The sequence below is a fragment of the Lonchura striata genome, chromosome 26 (genome assembly GCF_046129695.1).
Source record: "Lonchura striata isolate bLonStr1 chromosome 26, bLonStr1.mat, whole genome shotgun sequence".
Lineage (NCBI taxonomy): Eukaryota > Metazoa > Chordata > Aves > Passeriformes > Estrildidae > Lonchura > Lonchura striata.
Window position 1 is genome coordinate 4,746,407 of NC_134628.1, and position 18,283 is coordinate 4,764,689.

General features: G+C 54.0%; 1 protein-coding gene across 1 annotated transcript in view; it reads right to left on the minus strand.

Annotated features, from left to right (window-relative positions):
- Positions 1–627: 627 nt before the first annotated feature.
- Positions 628–18,283, minus strand: part of YRDC (yrdC N6-threonylcarbamoyltransferase domain containing) — a 19,929-nt gene continuing 2,273 nt past the window's right edge. The window contains exons 4-6 of the mRNA XM_077788479.1: positions 15,781–15,926; positions 4,964–5,086; positions 628–765 (exon numbers count right to left, since the gene is read on the minus strand). Coding sequence (XP_077644605.1) covers positions 628–765; positions 4,964–5,086; positions 15,781–15,926 — 407 coding nt within the window. The remainder of the gene's footprint in view (positions 766–4,963; positions 5,087–15,780; positions 15,927–18,283) is intronic.

The window sequence follows — 18,283 nt, forward strand, 5'->3', positions numbered from 1 at the left end:
CTGAGAATTGTTCCTTCCCTCCCTCTCCTGTTCCTTCCCTCCCTCACCTGTCCCTTCCTTCCCTCTCCTGTTCCTTCCCTCCCTCACCTGTCCCTTCCTTCCCTCTCCTGTTCTTTTCCTCCCTCACCTGTCCCTTCCCTTCCTCTCCTGTTCCTTCCCTCCCTCACCTGTTTGTTCCCTCCCTCACCTGTCTCCTCCCTCCCTCACCTGTTTCTTCCCTCCCTCTCCTGTTCCTTCCCTCCCTCACCTCTCCCCTCTCTACCTCACCTGTCCCTTCCCTCCCTCACCTGTCCCCTCCGTCCCTCTCCTGTCCCTTCTCTCCCTCACCTTTCCCCTCCCTCCCTCCCTCACCTGTCCCCTCCCTCTCCCATTCCTGGCCGCGGCCGCCCTGGGCACACGGGGCAGGGCAGGAGGCCGCGAGCGGAGGGGCAGCAGGGTGGGCTGTGCCCGCTGCTGGCCCTGGCACCCCCTCGGTGGGCTCCCCGTGCCCGTTCTCATGGCACCGTGCGTGTGTGTGTGCGCTCTCGTGGGCGTGTCGAGGCCATCGCTCCGGCACTGCGGGCGGAGAGCGCAAATCTGCCTCTGATTAAATCGGCCCTTTGTAATAGAACCTATATGAGCCTGCACTTAACACCCATCATCGTGAGGAAAGCCCAGGCTCTCTTCCAGCCGCTTGGGCTGCGTGCCTCCGGGGCAGATCTCCCAGGGACACGAAACTGCCGGGGCAGGAACTTGGATGCGTTTCTGTGCGGATTCTTCCCCCTTCTAGAGAGGCACAATGGGGCTTTGCATGAGTGATACAAACATGCCAGTTGTACTTAAGGTTGACAAATAATGTAAACCACACAATCTGGTTTGAGGGAAGCGACTTCACCACAATTTATTTTAGTGCTTTAAACATCACGCCAAACTCTGTAGTGAATTGCTAAATTAATGCCGGGCTGCCATCTAAATAGACATCTTCAGATCACAAGCATGTTATAGGGGGAATGGTTTCCTTTGAAATGGTTCCCACAGCTTAAAGGCTGCGCAGAGAAAAAATGTGCCCAGGATTCAATTGCTGCCAACATGTGGTGGCCACATTTCTCTACTGCTATTGGCCAAGATGTGCAGTAAAGCTGAGGAAGCATCATCTGAGGTGGATAGATAAACTGGTGATTGCAGAGAGACAGGGGATGCCATGAGCAGCTCACTCTGAGGGTAAAGCCAAAGAACCTCTGTTCCAAGCTTTCAGCCTGGAAAAACGTGCCCTGCCCAGGAAGGCATCTTGTTGTCCCCATCACATGTTTTCTCAGCTGCTTGGGATGCAGCAGAGCCCAACAAAAGCACAGTGGATGTGTCCTCCACTCTGGGTTTTGCATTGGTGATGCTCTCAGCACTGCTGCACCCTGCTCTGGGCCGCTGGCACCAATGGCAGCTCCCATGTGCTGACATGTCCTACACCTCCTGGCACCTCCCTGCCTCCCTTGGCATGGGGAGCTGGAGCTCCGGGGGCAGTGCTCCCCACAGGTGTCAGGGAAGGCACAAATGAGACCAGGACATCTTCCTTCCAGCTGAAGGAGCTGGGGAGGTTCATGGTGGCTGCTCAAACCCCACGTGGGCTTCACATCTGCACTTCAAACTGGACATAGCCCAGCACCCATTGACCAAATGTGGCCAAAGGATGAGGAGACAAAGGAGAGGGAAGGGAGCAGTCATTTGGCCACTGTTCCCACCCTGGCAAGTTGGGGCTTGTTTCCCCATCACCAGCCTGAAGTCCATCTTCCTTGATTTCGTGGCTCAGTCTCTCTTTCCCCTTATGGTTTCCTTCAGCTGAGCTGGAGGAAGAATAAAGAAACGTCTCTCTGGGCCCCAGCCTCTTACAGGGCTCATAAATATGTCTCTGCTTAAAAACTCAAGGATTAATTAACTCATGAGTATCTCCTCACCAAAGCTCTGGGAAAGAGCACCCTCCTGCGTGGGAGGCAGCACATCTGTGGGAGGTTTCCCTGGGGCCTCTCCCCTTTCCACAGATGCCCGACCGGGATGGACCCGGAGCCAAGAGGTGCCCACCACGAGGAATCCTGGCCTGGCAGTGCCACTGCATGCCAGCTGTGCCCTGCTGGGGCCCCGGTGCCACGAGGCACCTGGGTGGCCATCGGCGTCGGCTCCCAGGCCGTGCTGCCGTGTTGCCCTTACAGTGTTTTCAATTAGGTGCCTGACAATGCCCAGGCTTGGTGGTCCCTCATAAATTCGGAGCGCTGACGGTGCCATGGGAAAGTTTGGGCCATGGGGGGTGGTGCATCACGGGGCAGGGCTCTCCGGACACACCAGCCCCAGCCCCTGCCAGAGCAGCCATCCCCGCTGCTGCTGGGGTGGGTGAGCCCTGCCAATGGCTCCCACCTCGTCCCCGTGCCCTGTCCCACCCAGGAGTGCCAGCTGCATCGCTGGGTGCCCCTTCTCCCCAGAGGTACGGGACAGGCGCCCTCCCTGTCGACCCTGCCCGCTCTGGAGGCAGCGGGCACGGGGCAGAATGGCTCAGGGCACGGCTGGGTGCACCTCTGCCAGCATCCCTGACTGCATCTCTGCCTGCAACTCTGACTGTACCTCTCAGCATCCCTGACTGCACCTCTGCCTCAGCATTTGCTCGTGCTCTGCCTGGCACCAGCTCTGCAGCCCAGTGGTCCTGTGAGCCCATGTGGGCACCCTGGCCAGGGAGCTGGGCTGGTCCGTGCCCCCAGGGAGGGAAGGAGGGTGTCTCCACCAGGCGTCTGCTCCTTGGCACGGCGTGTCTGCCCAGCCATCGCCGCTCTCCGAAGAGCTGAGCTGCCAGGAGCCACTCCTTCTGCAGCGGGTCTGTGCAGAGCTGCTCCGAAACAAACAACTTTTGCAACATGTTTTGTTTTCCACCATTGCATTTAAAAAGTAAATAAATTAAATTCATTTTGCTGCCACTTCACTATGTCAAGTGTAACCTGAGTGCTGCTGGCCGGGGAAGCAGCGCATGGCGCGAGGCCTCCCCAGCTGGTGGCAAGGCTGCCTGGCTGTGCTGGAGCCTGGGAGCCATGCAGGGAGGGACTGAGCACTGAGCTGAACCTGTGCTCCTGATCTCTTCTGCCCTGCTCAGTCCTAGGGGGAATGGCCCTCATGGTGAGCTGGTGAAGGACTGGGGCTGCAGGAGTGTGGGAACCCAGGGCTTCCCTCTGGCTGCCCTGGCAGATCTGGGACCCTGGCAGGGGTCAGGAACCCTCTGGACAGAGCCCCCAGAGACACTGTCTGTGATCTCTGCCCATGGAAAAGAATTTTCAATCTTACAGGATGAATTACAAGCTCTGAGTGTTTGATAGAAGTAATAATTAAGTGTGGCACAGGTGCAAAAGTGAAATTTTAGGATTCTAGAAAAAGGGTCCAAAGGGGACAAGATAGAGGAAATTGGGTGTGCCTTGTCCTTTTTCTCCTTCTTCATGCCCTCCATGTCTCACTGTGGTGTTGGCATTTTCCTGTTGGTTCAGGCTGGGGACACACTGTCCAACGTAGGTGACAGATATTGGCACGTTCTTGTAAATCCAGCCCAGGGAGTTTCTGGTATTTAATGTTTGTAACATCCCACTGAGGGCAGAGCCCCACACGCTGCCCTGCAGGACAGAGCTGGGCAGGGCAGCAGAACATGTGAGAGATAAACAGAATAAACAACCTGGAAACCAGCACAGACCAATTATGGCTTCTGCTTTGGCAGCAGGGCAGAAAGACAGAGACTTTCTACAATCCAGGGATCATCAATACCTCAGATTCTGACACAGGAGAGGGGTGCAGGGAGATGAGATGCCCAAGCTGGGCAGGGACCATCCATGGCACACAACTGCAGCTGAGGCTGGTTGTTCCCACGCTGTCCCCAGGCTTCTCTTCACTCTTCACCTTTTTCACAGAGTCTGCCTCAGGCTGCACACGTCCATGCTGGGCTGCTGAGTGCCACACGGGCTGTGCACACCGTGTCACCCACGGGGCACTGACCCCAGCAGGAGCTAGCCCCAAGGGCTGTCACTACAGACAAATGATCTCCCTCAGCCAGGTCCTGTCCTGTCACTGCTCTGGGTGGCTGAGACGCCCTGGGGACAGCTCTCTGCCAGTCCATGCCCAGTCTGAAATCATCTCCCATGGCCACACTCGCCCTGCCCCAGGGGCAAGGGGACTTTGTCACCCACCACCCCCAAGGCAGGCCCCCTTGTTTACCCAGCCCCTTGGGGCTGCCGCCTGTGGCCAGCAGCAGAAGAGGCAGGGGGATGCCCAGTCCCAAACTGGGCATTGCCCTTTTTGCTGGGGCTCTCTGGGGCTGCACAGCCCTGCTGGGTGCCACTGTCCCCATGGCAGCGTGGGGACAGAGCAGGCTGCACTGTGGCTCGGGGCAGTATGCTCCAAACCCCTACAAACGAGCAGCAGGGAGGGAATTTTTGCACTGGGAGCACCATCCAGAGGCCTGGGCTTTCTCCTCTCTCTGAGGCAGCTGTCTGCACCCGGGACAGACCTTGGTTACTTTGGCACCGCCGTCAAAGCACCCACTGATGTCATGTGGAATGGAACTTGGCCCTGGGTGCGAGAGGACTCAGGCTGCTTCCAGCTGGCCTCCTCGCTGCTTCTCGCACTGTCTTTGGGACATAATTAATTTTCTCTGTTGGAAGGGTAGTTTCCAGCTAAGCAGGGATCCTCTGGGTTTAAAAGTCAGCGAAAGTGATTTCCAAAGCACAGGACACCCTTTGCTCACAAGAGCTGGCTTGGAGAGGCAGCAGCAGCACTCCTAGGTTCCGGCCTGCCCCAGTGCTGTGCTGCTTTGTTTTGGACCAGCCTGTCTGGCTTTATCACACACCTCTAGACACAGCCTGGTTCTCTGCAGCACCGTGGCACACGGCTCTCCACGGGGACAGCAGTGCTCGCTGTGCAGGCTGTGCTGACAGCTGGGTGGCCCTGAGCAGTGGCAGTGGCTGCAGACCAATAGTGGCTGCCTCTCCTTCTTCCACAGAACTTCTTCCTTTTGCTTCTGCATTGCCTGCAGCAAGGCTGCACCATGCTGGAAACCCAGAGAGTTCCTGCCCATTTCCAGCTTCAGCCCCAGCTGTGGGAGATGGCAGGTTGGGCACCCAGCATCAGCTAGGCCTGAGAAGATCATGGTGCCCAGGGTGGTGTCCCCATCTCCATCCTGGTCACTTGGCTTGTGATGAGACAGCCACCTCCATCCCATCCCATCCCATCCCATCCCATCCCATCCCATCCCATCCCATCCCATCCCATCCCATCCCATGGGTGCTCCCATCAGGTTCTCCTCAGAGCAGGAGGAGAAGAGGAAATACTGCAGCAAACTGTTTTAGCAGAAAACATGCAAGTGACTTTTTTAATAATGACATCCAAATGAAAACAACGTGGGCTTCAAAGTCTGTCCTCGGGGTGCTCTGTGGTTCACAGGCTCTTGTTTCTGACAGCAATTCTCCTTCCCATCCCAGGGAATGCACCCAAGAGCACCAGCCCCTTCCTGAGGTGCCTCTCGCCACTCAGGCACACTGAGGGGCCACGATCCGGGCAGGGAGAGTGGCTGCTGGCAGGGCCTTGCTGGGACACCGGGGGTTCTGTCACTGCCCAAATTGGCCATTCAGCATCTCCCTCAGCCCTGCCTTTTGCCAGCAATGCTGGCGAGGATCTGCAGGGCCTTGGCTGTGGCTGCTCCAAAGGCCATCTCCTGTTACCGAAACGCAAATGTTGATGTTTGAGGAGGGGAGATGCTGATGAAAATGGAGCTGGCTCTGTTTGTTTGTCAAAGCAGCTATTTTAAACAAGTTCTGTTCACACAGCTTGCAGATCGGAAGGAAGTTTTCCCAGCCATAATATCCTAGCTCAGCGCTGGGCAGACAATGGTTCAGCAGTTGCCCGGGATTAGCTGGTGAAATCACCCTGCGCAGCCTGGGAAGGGCGTCTGGGAAAGGGCAGCACTGGGTTTTGTGCTGGGGAGGTCGGGGGGGTCAGGAGCTGCCCAGGGAGCCGGGTGTGGCATGACGGGGGCGCAGCCAGGCTCAGAGCAGGGCAATGTGCAGCTGCTCCAGCTTGTCCTGGACAAGAGCTTCAGGACAGCCCTCCCTGGCTCCTCACATCCCTGTGTCCTGCTTTTTTTCTCAAGGAAAACACTTAAATGCCAAGCAGGTTTCTGTTAAGATATTCCCAGAGCAGCAAGCCTGAAAACAGAGCAACTTGTCACCTGCAGTGTGATGGGGAGAGGTGCCCTGCTCCCTGAGCAGGGGGAGCAAGAGACCTCATCAGAATATCTGCCTGTGCCCTGAGCCCTGTGCCATGTGCTCTGTGCCCTGTGCCCTGTGCCCTGTGCCCTGTTCCCTGTGCCCTGTGCCCTGTGTCCTGTGCCCTGTGCCCTGTGCCCTGTTCCCTGTGCCCTGTGCCCTGTGCCCTGTGCCCTGTGCCCTGTGCACTGAGCCCTGATCCCTGTGCCCTGTGCCCTGTGCACTGAGCCCTGATCCCTTTGTCCTGTGCCCTGTGTCCTGTGTCCTGTGCCCTGAGCCCTGTGCCCTATTCTCTGTGCCCTGTGCCCCATGTCCCATGCCCTGTCCCTGTGCCCTGTCCCTTGAGTACCATACCCCATGCCCTGCCCTGTCCCCTGTCCCCTGAGCCCCATACCCTGTGCCCTGAGCCCATACCCATCTCCTGTGCCCTGTGCTCCATGCCCTGTCCCCTGTCCCCTGTCCCCTGTCCCCTGTCCCCTGTCTCCTGTCCCCTGTGCCCTGTCCCCTGTCTCCTGCCCTGTCCCCTGTGCCCTGTCCCCTGTGCCCTGTCCCCTGTCTCCTGCCCTGTCCCCTGTCCCCTGTGCCCCGTGCCAGGGCTGCCCAGCCACCACGGCTCTGGCGTCACGGCCGCTGCTCCCCTCAGGAAGGCAGACAGGGCTCCTGGAGGGTGGCGGAGGCGGCAGTGCCAGCTCCTTTATTCATTGCAGCCTCGCACACAAATAAAATCTTTACAAGCTTGCTGCGAGCCTTTAAAAACGCCGTTTAGGACGTGTCGTTTGCATTGTCTGACTCGGGCCGCTCTGCACCACGGCTGAGCACAGGGGCAGTAAAAACTGCTCTGCATGTCCAACCCAAATGAGTTTATTTTATTTGCAGGGCAAGGGCAGCTCTCAGCAGCTGCGACACCCCCGTGCCCACTGCGGACGTGGCACTGCGAGTTCCTTGTGAGCACCCTGGGGTCACCGAGGGGACAGGGACACAGAGCCCTCATGGATGCTGCCCTCCCCAAGAGAACCTCCTGCTGCATCCCGTGTTTCTGCCTGGGACATCCCAGAGAGTGGCTGAGGTGATGGCTGCGATGCCACAAACATCACAGGGACACACAGAAGATTAAAGCAAATTAAACTCTGCCAAGTCTTTGGCCGCTCTGCGAATGCCAAGGCGTGAAAGCTCCGACTCCGGAGGTGCACATGGAAACTCCACCAAGGGCAATTAATTGCAGCAGCACTGGCCCGTACTGTGGAGATTTTTTCATTAAATGCTCAGATGAAGCTTTCTGTTTCTTCCTCCTCTTGGTGAATCTTATTGTGATTAAATTAAAGGAATTCTCGTTAAAATGTTAGTATCCTACTAAGGCCATTTGTTGTTTTTCTCAGCTGCCTCTGGTCTCTTTAGAAACTTTGCTGCCTTTTCCTAACATTTTCCAGCTCTTCCCCCTCCACGCTGCCCTCCCCGCTGTTTCTGAGGCGAACTGGAGAGTCACAGCTGTGGTTGAGCCGTGGCTGCGGGCGCTGAGTCACGGCGAGGATCCCCACGAGCAGCTCGGAAACGGGGGAGAAACAGCAGCTCCTGCCCGGGGCTGTGCCAGGGGGTGGGATGGGATGGGATGGGATGGGATGGGATGGGATGGGATGGGATGGGATGGGATGGGATGGGATGGGATGGGATGGGACGGGACGGGACGGGACGGGACGGGAGGGGATGGGAATGGGGACGGGGATGGGGATGGAGACATGGGGATGGGAATGGGATAGAGATGAGATGAGATGATGAGATGAGATGAGATGAGATGAGATGAGATGAGATGAGATGAGATGAGATGAGATGAGATGATGATGAGATGAGATGAGATGAGATGAGATGAGATGAGATGAGATGAGATGAGATGGGATAGGGATAGGGATAGGGATAGGGATAGGGATAGGGATAGGGATAGGGATAGGGATAGGGATAGGGATAGGGATAGGGATAGGGATAGTGATGGGAATGGGGATGGGGATAGGAATGAGGATGGGGATGGAGACACAGGGATGGGGACAGTGATGGGAATGGGGCCCATTCTCTCCCTGGTAAGCAGGGCAAACCCAAGGCTGTTTCCTGTGGCCATCACTGAGCTGGGGGCCAGAGGGGAGCCCCGTGTCCACGCTGCTCCCACCGCTGTGCATGTGGCCATGCCCAACCTGTGTCCCAGCCTCCCTGCATCACAGGATGACTGCACAGAGACCCTCCAGTGACGTGACAGCAGTGCCTAAAAACTTGCTAAAAAGCTATGGAAAAGTAGAAGATGATAGGGTGTTTTTTTTCCACAGCTAAGGAAAAAAAAATATTAATTTGTGGGCATTTTCCATTCAGGAGCATCCTGTGTAAATGCATTGTTCCTCTTTGAATTCCTCAGCATATGGCATTCTGTGCTGTTAGAGTTTAATATTCTTTTCATTACCGATATCTAATACAGACAAGTCTTGAGGGTTACACAAAACATATGTGAGTGTAATTTGTTTTTACTGTGCCACATGGTTTTACTCCCTGCATCATTCAGGTTTTTTTTTTTTGGTTTTTTTTTTTTTTTGAACCATGTGATCAGCAAAAACTTAATGCTATTTTTAAGCATGGTAAGAAAGTGAAAAACACATTTACTGTGACTGCAGAGGAAAAGGAGTGTAGATTCCCCTCTGCAAAAGTAGCTGTTACAGCGTGATAGCAAAATGACACTGCTGCTGTAAAAATGTCACTGCTTTGGCAGTGCAGTTTGTCAAAGCACTGCCAGGCTTGTAAGGACAATTCTTGAAAATTCTGGGCTTGGAGTGATTGATTTGACTGAGACAGATGAGAATGGGCTTCATAAATATGCAGATCTGTGGTGACAAGACACCTTTGTGTGGGGGAACTCACCTTCTTCCTGCCCTTCATCCTTCCCCAGCCTTTCCTCATCTGACACCACTCTGGAAAGGTGGGCATTAATTTATTGCAAAAATAATCTCTAATGCTCCTTTTTACCCCTCAAATTATGTTATGGCACCCACACTCATAGCGGGGATACAGAATTATGAGTCCCTGCTGGCTGTGGTCCCCATGCCAGCAGCAAGGAATCCATGCTTGGCTCTCTGCTCTGCAGTTGTGTCCCCAGTTGGCCACACAGGTTGGGGTTGAGCTTATTTGGGAATTTGGGAGCCTGGGAATGAGCAGAGCAGGGAAAGGAGAGGGTGGGTCACTGTGTCCTCTCTGCTGCTGGAACAGAAAGGCTGCAAGGGCAGGGCTGGGAGCTGCTCACTGCCACCCAGGCAGGACATGGGCTTCTGTAATGAAAGAACCAATGTTAGACCACAACCAACCCTAACTGAAGGTGGATCTTCAGCCTAAATCTGAGCCCTCTGACGCTTGGAGACCATCAGAAAAGGAGAATACATGTGCTGACCAACTGGTGGGCCAGAAAGGGCTGCCCACCCATGAGCAGTTCTTGGCTGCAGGAGGCTCCTCCGCTCCAGCACTGCCCCAGTCCTTGAGCTGGCACTGGGCTGCTGTGGCAGCACCATCCTGCTGCCAGCCCAGTGCCACATGCCTGGAGCCTGCTGCAGCAGGTCAGGGAAACCTGAGCCCTGGCATCTGGTGCTGCCAGCGAGCTTCAGCCATCCCCAAACACAGGAAATCCTGGTGCTGCCACACGCCGCATCCTCCGCTCCCACACATGTGCCTTGTTAGCAGTGTCAGGAGCCTCCAGCTCGTGGGTGACTGCTAACCACAACCACCAGCATTAACCTCCTGCTTGGAGGTCATTTGCAACAACCCACAGAAATGCCTCAGAATTGGGCTATATTGAAAGAAGCTGGTGCGTTCCTGAAATAATTAAAAAAAAAAAAAAAAAAGGAGGCAGCTTTATTATTTATGTATTTGGGCCTTTGAGAATTCTGGAGTAGAGTAATAAAACTGCTGTGGACATCTGGAGCTTCCAGGGCAGGAACCCCAGAATGGCTGTGGAGTAGGGCAGCTCCTTTAATGGGCTGAGGTCATGGTTGCTGCTCTCTGCTGCTCAATCACAGCAGTTGTGTGCATCCAGATGATCCTCTGGGGACCAAAGAATCCAGTGTGAAAACCATCTCAGCATCTCAGGAGGAGCCTGGCCTGAAAGGCGGGGCCTGGAGCAGCATATATAAGCTAAGGAGGCATTAAATCCTGCCTCACATAACATGGATGGAAGGGCAGAGCAGGATGCCACAGCAGCAAATCCATCTCTTCCTTCCTTCTATCTGCTCCTTCCTTCCTTTTCCTAGATGGAAAACTCTAGAACCTGCAATCAAGTGTCACTGTGGGACTCCCAGTTTGCTGAGCAGAGGCTGGATGCCGTGGGGGACTGCCCCACACACCTGTGTCAGACACACCCAACATAAATAACCCACCACGCTGGGGAACCTGGGCCAGCTGTGCCACTGGGGGCTCCTGTGGATCACCCAACACTGGGTGAAGAAGCTGCTTCTGTGTCATGGAGCACATCAAAACCCCAGCCTTTAGTTGCACACAGGGCCTGGCCTTCAATGGGTTAAGGGTGATTGGAAAGATTCCTTTTGTTTAGATTCATTTCAGGTTTCGTGATTTCTGTTATTGCTGCATCAAATCACTTGCAGGCGCTCGAGGTGGGGTGGGCGCTCGGAGAGCGGGAGCAGATGTGAGCTAATTGGAAGCACAACAGCAGCCACAGCAAGTGCTGCCCGGCTCCTCAGGGCCCAGGGTGCCTCTGAGGCTCCAGCACAACCAGTTTGGAAATTGTACTGGCCATGGAGACAGCCCGGGAGTGGGAGGGCATGGCAGGGTGGGGTGCAGGATGTGGGGCAGCAAATCTCTGCCCTTCGGTGAGCACTGAAGTTCAGGCTGGTGCCCCAGTGCTCCTGGCATCCTGGCTTGGCTTTGAGGTTGGATCATTCTGATTTTTTTTATTGCTGTTCAGAAAGCTGGAAAATATGGGAATTACTGCAGAAAGGTGAATTCTGTCTGCCAGGAATTTGGTAAAGGAACAGACCCAGACATCTCATCGGAGCTTCAGCAGATGGGCTGTGTGCTGGTGGACAGGGAAAGCCCCAGCATGGCTATTGTAAATGCAGGTGAACCCAAGGGAAGAAATGATGATGTCTGACTCAATTCAGAAGGCTGAATTATTTCTTTATTATAACTATGCTAAAATACATTAATATACTATATAAAAGGAGGATACTAAAACTACATACTACTTTCTCTGACCCTATCTCTAACACAACTTGTGACCCTCTCTGAGAGCCCAGCCCCAGGTGGGTTGGTTTGGCCACCAAGCTCAAACAATCCTCACCAGAATCCAATCAAGCACTCACCCCCAGGTAAACAATTCTCCAAACACATTCCACATGGGAAAAACAAGGAACAGAAATATAAATAGTTTTCTCTTTCATTTCTTTCTGTGCACCTCTATGAAAAATCCTGAGAGGGAGAGAAATGTGCTTGCCACACATGACCATCCTGGGATGGGATGGGATGGGTGGCACCTTCCATCCTGTCACTTTGCTTACAGCATGCCCTGATCTGCAGCCTCTCTGTGCCCCCAGTGTGACTGCTCCCACTCCCCAGGTGGGACTGGTGCCACGTGGGATGGTCACCTTGGGGACAGCCACTGCCTGGGCGTGTGGGCAGCAGCACCAGGAGCTGTGAGAGAACTGTCCTCTCCCATTCCAGAGGCGAGTGCAGGATGCTCTGCTGTCTGTCAGCAGCTCTCCCCTGGGCTGAGGGCAGAATCTGCTCCTTCCTCCCCCCTCAGAGCTGTGATAACAGATGTCCATGCCTGACACAAGCTCACCAGAACCTGCCTTAGTCCCACAGCCTGAGCAGAAGCTGCTGCTCCTCCAACACCCACAGAGAGGGTCCTGTCACATTAGGACATGCCTCTGCCAGGCAGAGCAGGGTTGATTGCAACGTGCCCCAAACCTGCCCCTTTGCTGCTGAGGGCTGAGCCAGGAGGCCACACAATGAAATTTAAAGCAGCTCAATCCAATAACCAGCTGGAGCTGCAGGTGCTAATGAGATTGTGTGCTGGCTGTTGTTCCCCAGCCTGAATCTGTCAGGAGCTCTGTGGAACCCACCATGGCAACCTTGGCTTTAATGAAAGAATCTCTGCGTGGCACCGGAGGGCAGATTCACCGTCCGGGATCTGTGGCACTCGCCGAGTCACGAGACAGTCTGTCTCCCTCCAGAGATTAGGCTGTGGGAATCTCTCAGGCTGCTTGGCACAAGGAAACAGGGGGACTTCTGTGTGAATCTGAAGAACGTAGCTCATTAACTTTTCTCACTCTCCCTTTGGGCCAGATGCAGAGCGTGTCCGGGGGTTCACACCCCAGGAAGCCGACAAGGCTGAGGGTTAATTAAGGAGCTGACATTCCCAGAAGCTCACTCTCCTGGGAAAGCATCCTGGCGCTGGAAGCCACTGGTTTCCAGAGCTGCCAGTGCAGCCAGAAAGGTACTCGGAGTGTCTACAGCCTCCCCTGCAGCGGGTGACAGATATCTCACTCCTCACACTCTGTTGCTGCACTGGAAAGTCACATCCACCAGAAAACCCCTTGTCATGGCTGGAGAAACCACATGTGTGTGTGTTTGTGTCTGTGTCTGTGTGTGTATCTGTGTGTATGTGTGTGTATCTGTGTCTGTGTATGTGTGCCTGTGTGTATCTGTGGTGTGTATCTGTGTTTGTGTGTCTGTGTGTACCTGTGTCTGTGTGTATCTCTGTATGTCTGTGTCTTTGTGTGTATCTGTGTCTGTGTGTGTATCTGTGGTGTATCTGTGGTTTCGGTGTCTATTTCTATATATGTGTCTATGTGTGTGTACCTGTATCCATGTCTGTGTGTGTATCTGTGGTGTGTGTAACTGTGCATATCTGTGTGTATCTGTGGCGTGTATATCTGTGTCTGTGTGTGTGTACCTGTATCTGTGTCTGTGTGTGTGTACCTGTATCCATGTCTGTTTGTGTATCTGTGGCGTGTGTAACTGTGCATATCTGTGTGTATCTGTGGCGTGTATATCTGTGTCTGTGTGTGTGTACCTGTATCTGTGTCTGTGTGTGTACCTGTATCCATGTCTGTGTGTGTATCTGTGGTGTGTGTAACTGTGCATATCTGTGTGTATCTGTGGCGTGTATATCTGTGTCTATGTGTGTGTACCTGTATCTGTGTCTGTGTGTGTGTACCTGTATCCACGTCTGTGTGTGTATCTGTGGCGTGTATATCTGAGGTGTGTATCTATGTGTATGTATCTGTATGTGTGTGTGTGTGTGTATCTGTGGTGTATCTGTTTGTGTCTAAGTGTGTGTCTGTGTGTGTGTATCTGTGGTGTATGTATCTGTTTATCTGTGTCTATTTGTGTATCTGTCTGTGTGTGTGCATCTGTATCCATGTCTGTGTGTGTATCTGTGGTGTGTGTATCTCTGTGCATCTCTGTGTATCTGTGGTGTGTGTACCTGTGTGTATCTGTGTGTAACTATGATGTATCTCTGTGTATCTCCATGTATCTCTGTGTATCTGTGGTGTGTGTGTCTGTGTGTGTGTGTGTGCGCGTGTGTACCTGTGTGTAACTGTGATGTGTGTATCTGTGTGTATCTCTGCGTACCTGTGTGTATCTGTGGTGTGTGTATCTCTGTGTATCTGTGTGTAACTGTATGTATCTGTGTGTACCTGTGTGTATGTGTATCTCTGTGTATCTCTGTGTACTCGTGTGTATCTCTGTGTACTCGTGTGTATCTCTGTGCAACTGTGTGTATCTCTGTGTACCTGTGTGTATCTGTGTGTATTTCTGTGTATCTCTGTGTACCCATGTGTATCTCTGTGTATCTCTGTGTACCTGTGTGTATCTGTGGTGTGTGTATCTGTGTGTATCTGTGTGTATCTCTGTGTAACTGTGTGTATCTCTGTGTATCTCTGTGTATCTCTGTGTATCTCTGTGTACCCGTGTGTATCTCTGTGTATCTCTGTGTACCTGTGTGTATCTGTGGTGTCCATGCGGGTGCACACGTGAGCACACACGTGTGTGCACATGTACCCAGGTGTGCACATCTTGTCTGACTCGAGGGGTTCATTTTTGTGCCATCCCCTTGGCCTGAGGCCTGGCCAGCACCGTGGGGCTGTGGCCAGCACAGCCTGCCTGGATCAGTGCAGGCTGGAAGGAAATTTTGGAGCAGCGACAGGGAGGGCGATGTGTCTGCCCTGTCCTGTCAGAGCATGTGGTTCATCTTCCAAAATCCCAGCACTTCCTGCAACCTGGTCCATTGAACCAAAATATCTTTCGAAAGAAATCTGGAAATAGACTCCGGCAGTATCAAAACATCCTGTTTTGACATTTTCTGAATGAATCACTTTGATTTTTTTTGTTTGGAATGACCTCGCTGCCTTTTTTGGTACAGAAAGGGATTGTGTTTATTGACAAGTTGTAACCAAACAAAGTCATTGATTTTTGCCTCACTGAAACATCTCAACCTCCTCCCCTAAACCTTCTTTGAGGTTTGATTTGCTGTACCAGAGTATTTCTAAATATTATCATTTTGTTCCAACTTAGAGCCAGATTTTGCAATCCTGAGTAGAGCCCCAGTCTGGCTGTGCAGTCCTGAGCACGTCCTGCTGGAATTAGGGCAGGACCAGGGGGTCTCACCAGGGGCAGCCTGGGCTGGGACATCTCCAAGCCCCCGAGCCCAGAGGTCACCACAGGCTCCTCTCTGGGGCTGGGGGCGGTGGGGCCAGGGCTGATGTGGCCATTAGCACTATTTGACAACTTGTCAGGATTAGAAAGCTCATCATAAAACCCTCCAAAATGAGCAGTTTTTGTGTGTGTGTGTGTGTGTGTGTGTGTGTGTGTGTGAGTTAAGCTTTTCTGCCCCAACCAGGAACAGATGTCTGAACTGGTTGATGAATTGGAAACATCTGAAACAACTTTCCAAGCCGAAGTACAATAAATATACCTTTCATCACGATCCCTGCAAGAGGGTTTTAGAGGCAAAAATCACTGAAGTGTTTAATATGGACCGTGGTGAAGAATCATTATAACAAATGAACCAAATTAAATGAGAATTTCTCCCCATTTTAGTGACTTTGCTGGGACTCCAGGTATCACCTCCTGAGCTGGCGGTGAGGCTCTATCCTGCCAGCCTTCTCAAACTGCTCTTCATTGGTCTCATAGTGTCACCTCCCATAAGTGCAGGGGGATGGAGCAGCACCCCAGAGGGAGTGGGGACCCAAAGGGCACCCAAGCTCTGCCCTGGCCGCGTGAGCAGGACCCAGGTGCTGCTGCACAGGGGTGGGCAGCTGCCATCTCACAGGACCCACATCCATGAGCAGGACAGACAGAGGCAGATGCATCCCTGGTGCCTCTGGAGCCTTTCCTGATGCTTCAGCATCTCCAGATGCTGCTGGTGGGTCCCCAGCTCTTCAGCCATTGCCCCTGACACCTGCCTTGCCCCCTGGGCCACCAGTGCTGCTGCAGCCCAGCAGCTCCAGGCCAGGGTGGGATGCAGGGGGAGGCCCAGGCTGACCCCCAGCGTGGCTCTGTGGGGGCTCTGTGGCTGCCCAGGAGCAATCAGCACAGCATCCTCGTGCCTCAGTGCCAGGAACATCTGCCAGAGCTCGCGGGCTGCCTGCCAGGGTTCAAGTGCTGCCATTCCAGTGCTGATCCCATGACCTAGAGAGATGAGGATCTTTCAGCAGGAGTCGTCAGAAAACGTTTATTTTTCTGTGTCTCCACTTGGTTTATTCCACTGAGAAAAGCTGTATTCTATTGATTTATTCTGAAATCATTTATTTTTCCTTTAAGAAATAAAGCCTGGTATTTCTCCTTTCAAAATTCATACGGGTTGCACAGGATTTGAGGGTCAGATTTTCAAGTGTGAGCACATCCACCAAAGCTCCCCCTGTGCCTGTAACTTCTTTTGTACATGGGAACCCAACATGAGACCCTGCACTGGTGCTGCCAAGTGCAGGGAGATGCAACCTTGCAGGAGGCCTGGTGCTCTGGGGAAAAATTTCCTCCTGCTCCCCTCCTGACTGGGCCCTCACCAAGGAAAAGACAGGTGCAGGGGATTTCGGAATCATCACTGAGAGCTGTAAACATAGAAACAGAACTGTGAGACCACAGTTGTGGTCAGGAACCCACACTCCATCCCCTGGTCTGGATGGAGCTGCCAGTGAATGGGGATGGGGATGGAGCCCTGAGCCCCAGCTGCCACCATCATGTCATCACGCTGATGGGGAAAGCTGGAAATGATCCTATGGGGATTTATTGGACACTCCCTGGCACACCCTGACCCCCTGCTAACAGCATGGAGAGAGCACTGGGCTGTGGTGCCCTTGCAGTGACACCATCCCTGCCCCTGGGAGAGCAGGGAGCTGTGCTATGGAACACCTGGGCTCTGGTTTTGCACAAATACTTTACAGGAGCCACTACAGCATTGCCCACAAGTGCTCTGAGCACAGTGAGTCACCAGGACATGACTCGGAAATAAAGGTGACACCTTTGATGTCTGCACTGCCCAGCGCCTCTGAGCTGGTGGCGTGCTGGGCCCTGGGGAGTGCTGGGGCTGTCACAGATGTCCCTAAGGTGATTCTGGTGCTTCTGCCACACCACGAGGTCATGATGTCCTTCCCATGAAGGAGGCGTGGGCAGGATCCACAGCCTCCAGCTCGCCTGCCTCAAACTTCCCTGGGGCCTGTTGGCTAATTCCCGCCCATGGCAATGGATCAGCTTCTCCTTCTGGAGGGATCAGGGGCTGGGGGACATGGACGTGACACCCACACGTGCACCAGGGCCTTGGAAGTGCTGCTCAGGTGATCAGAGTGAGGCACAGCCGGGGTCCAGGTGTGGGGGCTCGGCCTGGGCCAGGCGCCCGTAGGAGAACCAGCACAATCCGAAGCAACTTTCTCATTTAAGAAAAAATATTTTGGAAGCCGCCACCTCCCTCCACTTGCCAGCAAGTTTAGAGTTTCATAAAGTCAGCCTGGTAATGGGTTACAAATGTACCTATCAGTTTTACATTTGTTTTCATTCAGGCTCAGTGAGTCTCCACCAAACCTGGCGATGGCAGGGAAGGGAAGGGCCCCCCCAATCCCTGCCCTCCCCGCTCCCCTCCCAGCACACCCACAAGTGAATTGTTCTTCCATAATCTAAACCAACACTTCTCTCCGGCAAATTGGATTTCGGTTAAACCCTGTGACTTATGTGCAAATCCTGACAGCAGCTCGCCTTGCGCAAAGCTCCCTGCGGGGCGCGGAGCCACCGCGGGCACGTGGGGCTGGGGCTGGAGCCGCTGCTGGCAATGGCTCCAGCCCCCCAGCCCCGGCACTGCAGCCCCCCTGGCTGCTGCTGTGCACCCCAGATCCTGGCCACAGCACCCCTGGATCCTGGGGCTTTTCTCTCCAGCTCCTGAGAACCACCCTCAGAGCTCTTAGGCATTGTATGTCCAGCAATTGGGTGATGCACTCCCTGTCCTGGATGTTGCACCCCAGATCCTGGCCAGAGCACCCCTGGATCCTGGAGCTTGCCCCTCCAGCTCCTGAGAACGGCTCTAACAGCTCTTAGGCACTGCACACCCAAGAACTGGGTGATGTACCCCCCTGTCCTGAATGTTGCACCCTAAATCTTGGACATTGCACCCCTGGATCCTGGAGCTTGTCCCCCCAGCTCCTGGGAACCACTCTCACAGCTCTTAGGCACTGCACACCCAAGAATTGGGTGATGCATTCCCCATGTTGAATGTTGCACCCCAGATCCTGGCCAGAGCACCCCTGGATCCTGGAGCTTGTCCCTCCTGAGAGCCACCCTCAGAGCTCTTAGGCACTGCACACCCAACAATTGGGTGATGCACCCCCCATCCTGGACGTTGCACCCTAAATCTTGGTCATTGCACCCCTGGATCCTGGAGCTTGTCCCCCCAGCTCCTGGGCTCAGCTCTAACAGCTCTTAGGCACTGTACACCCAAGAATTGGGTGATGCATTCCCCATGTTGAATGTTGCACCCCAGATCCCAACCAGAGAACTCCTGG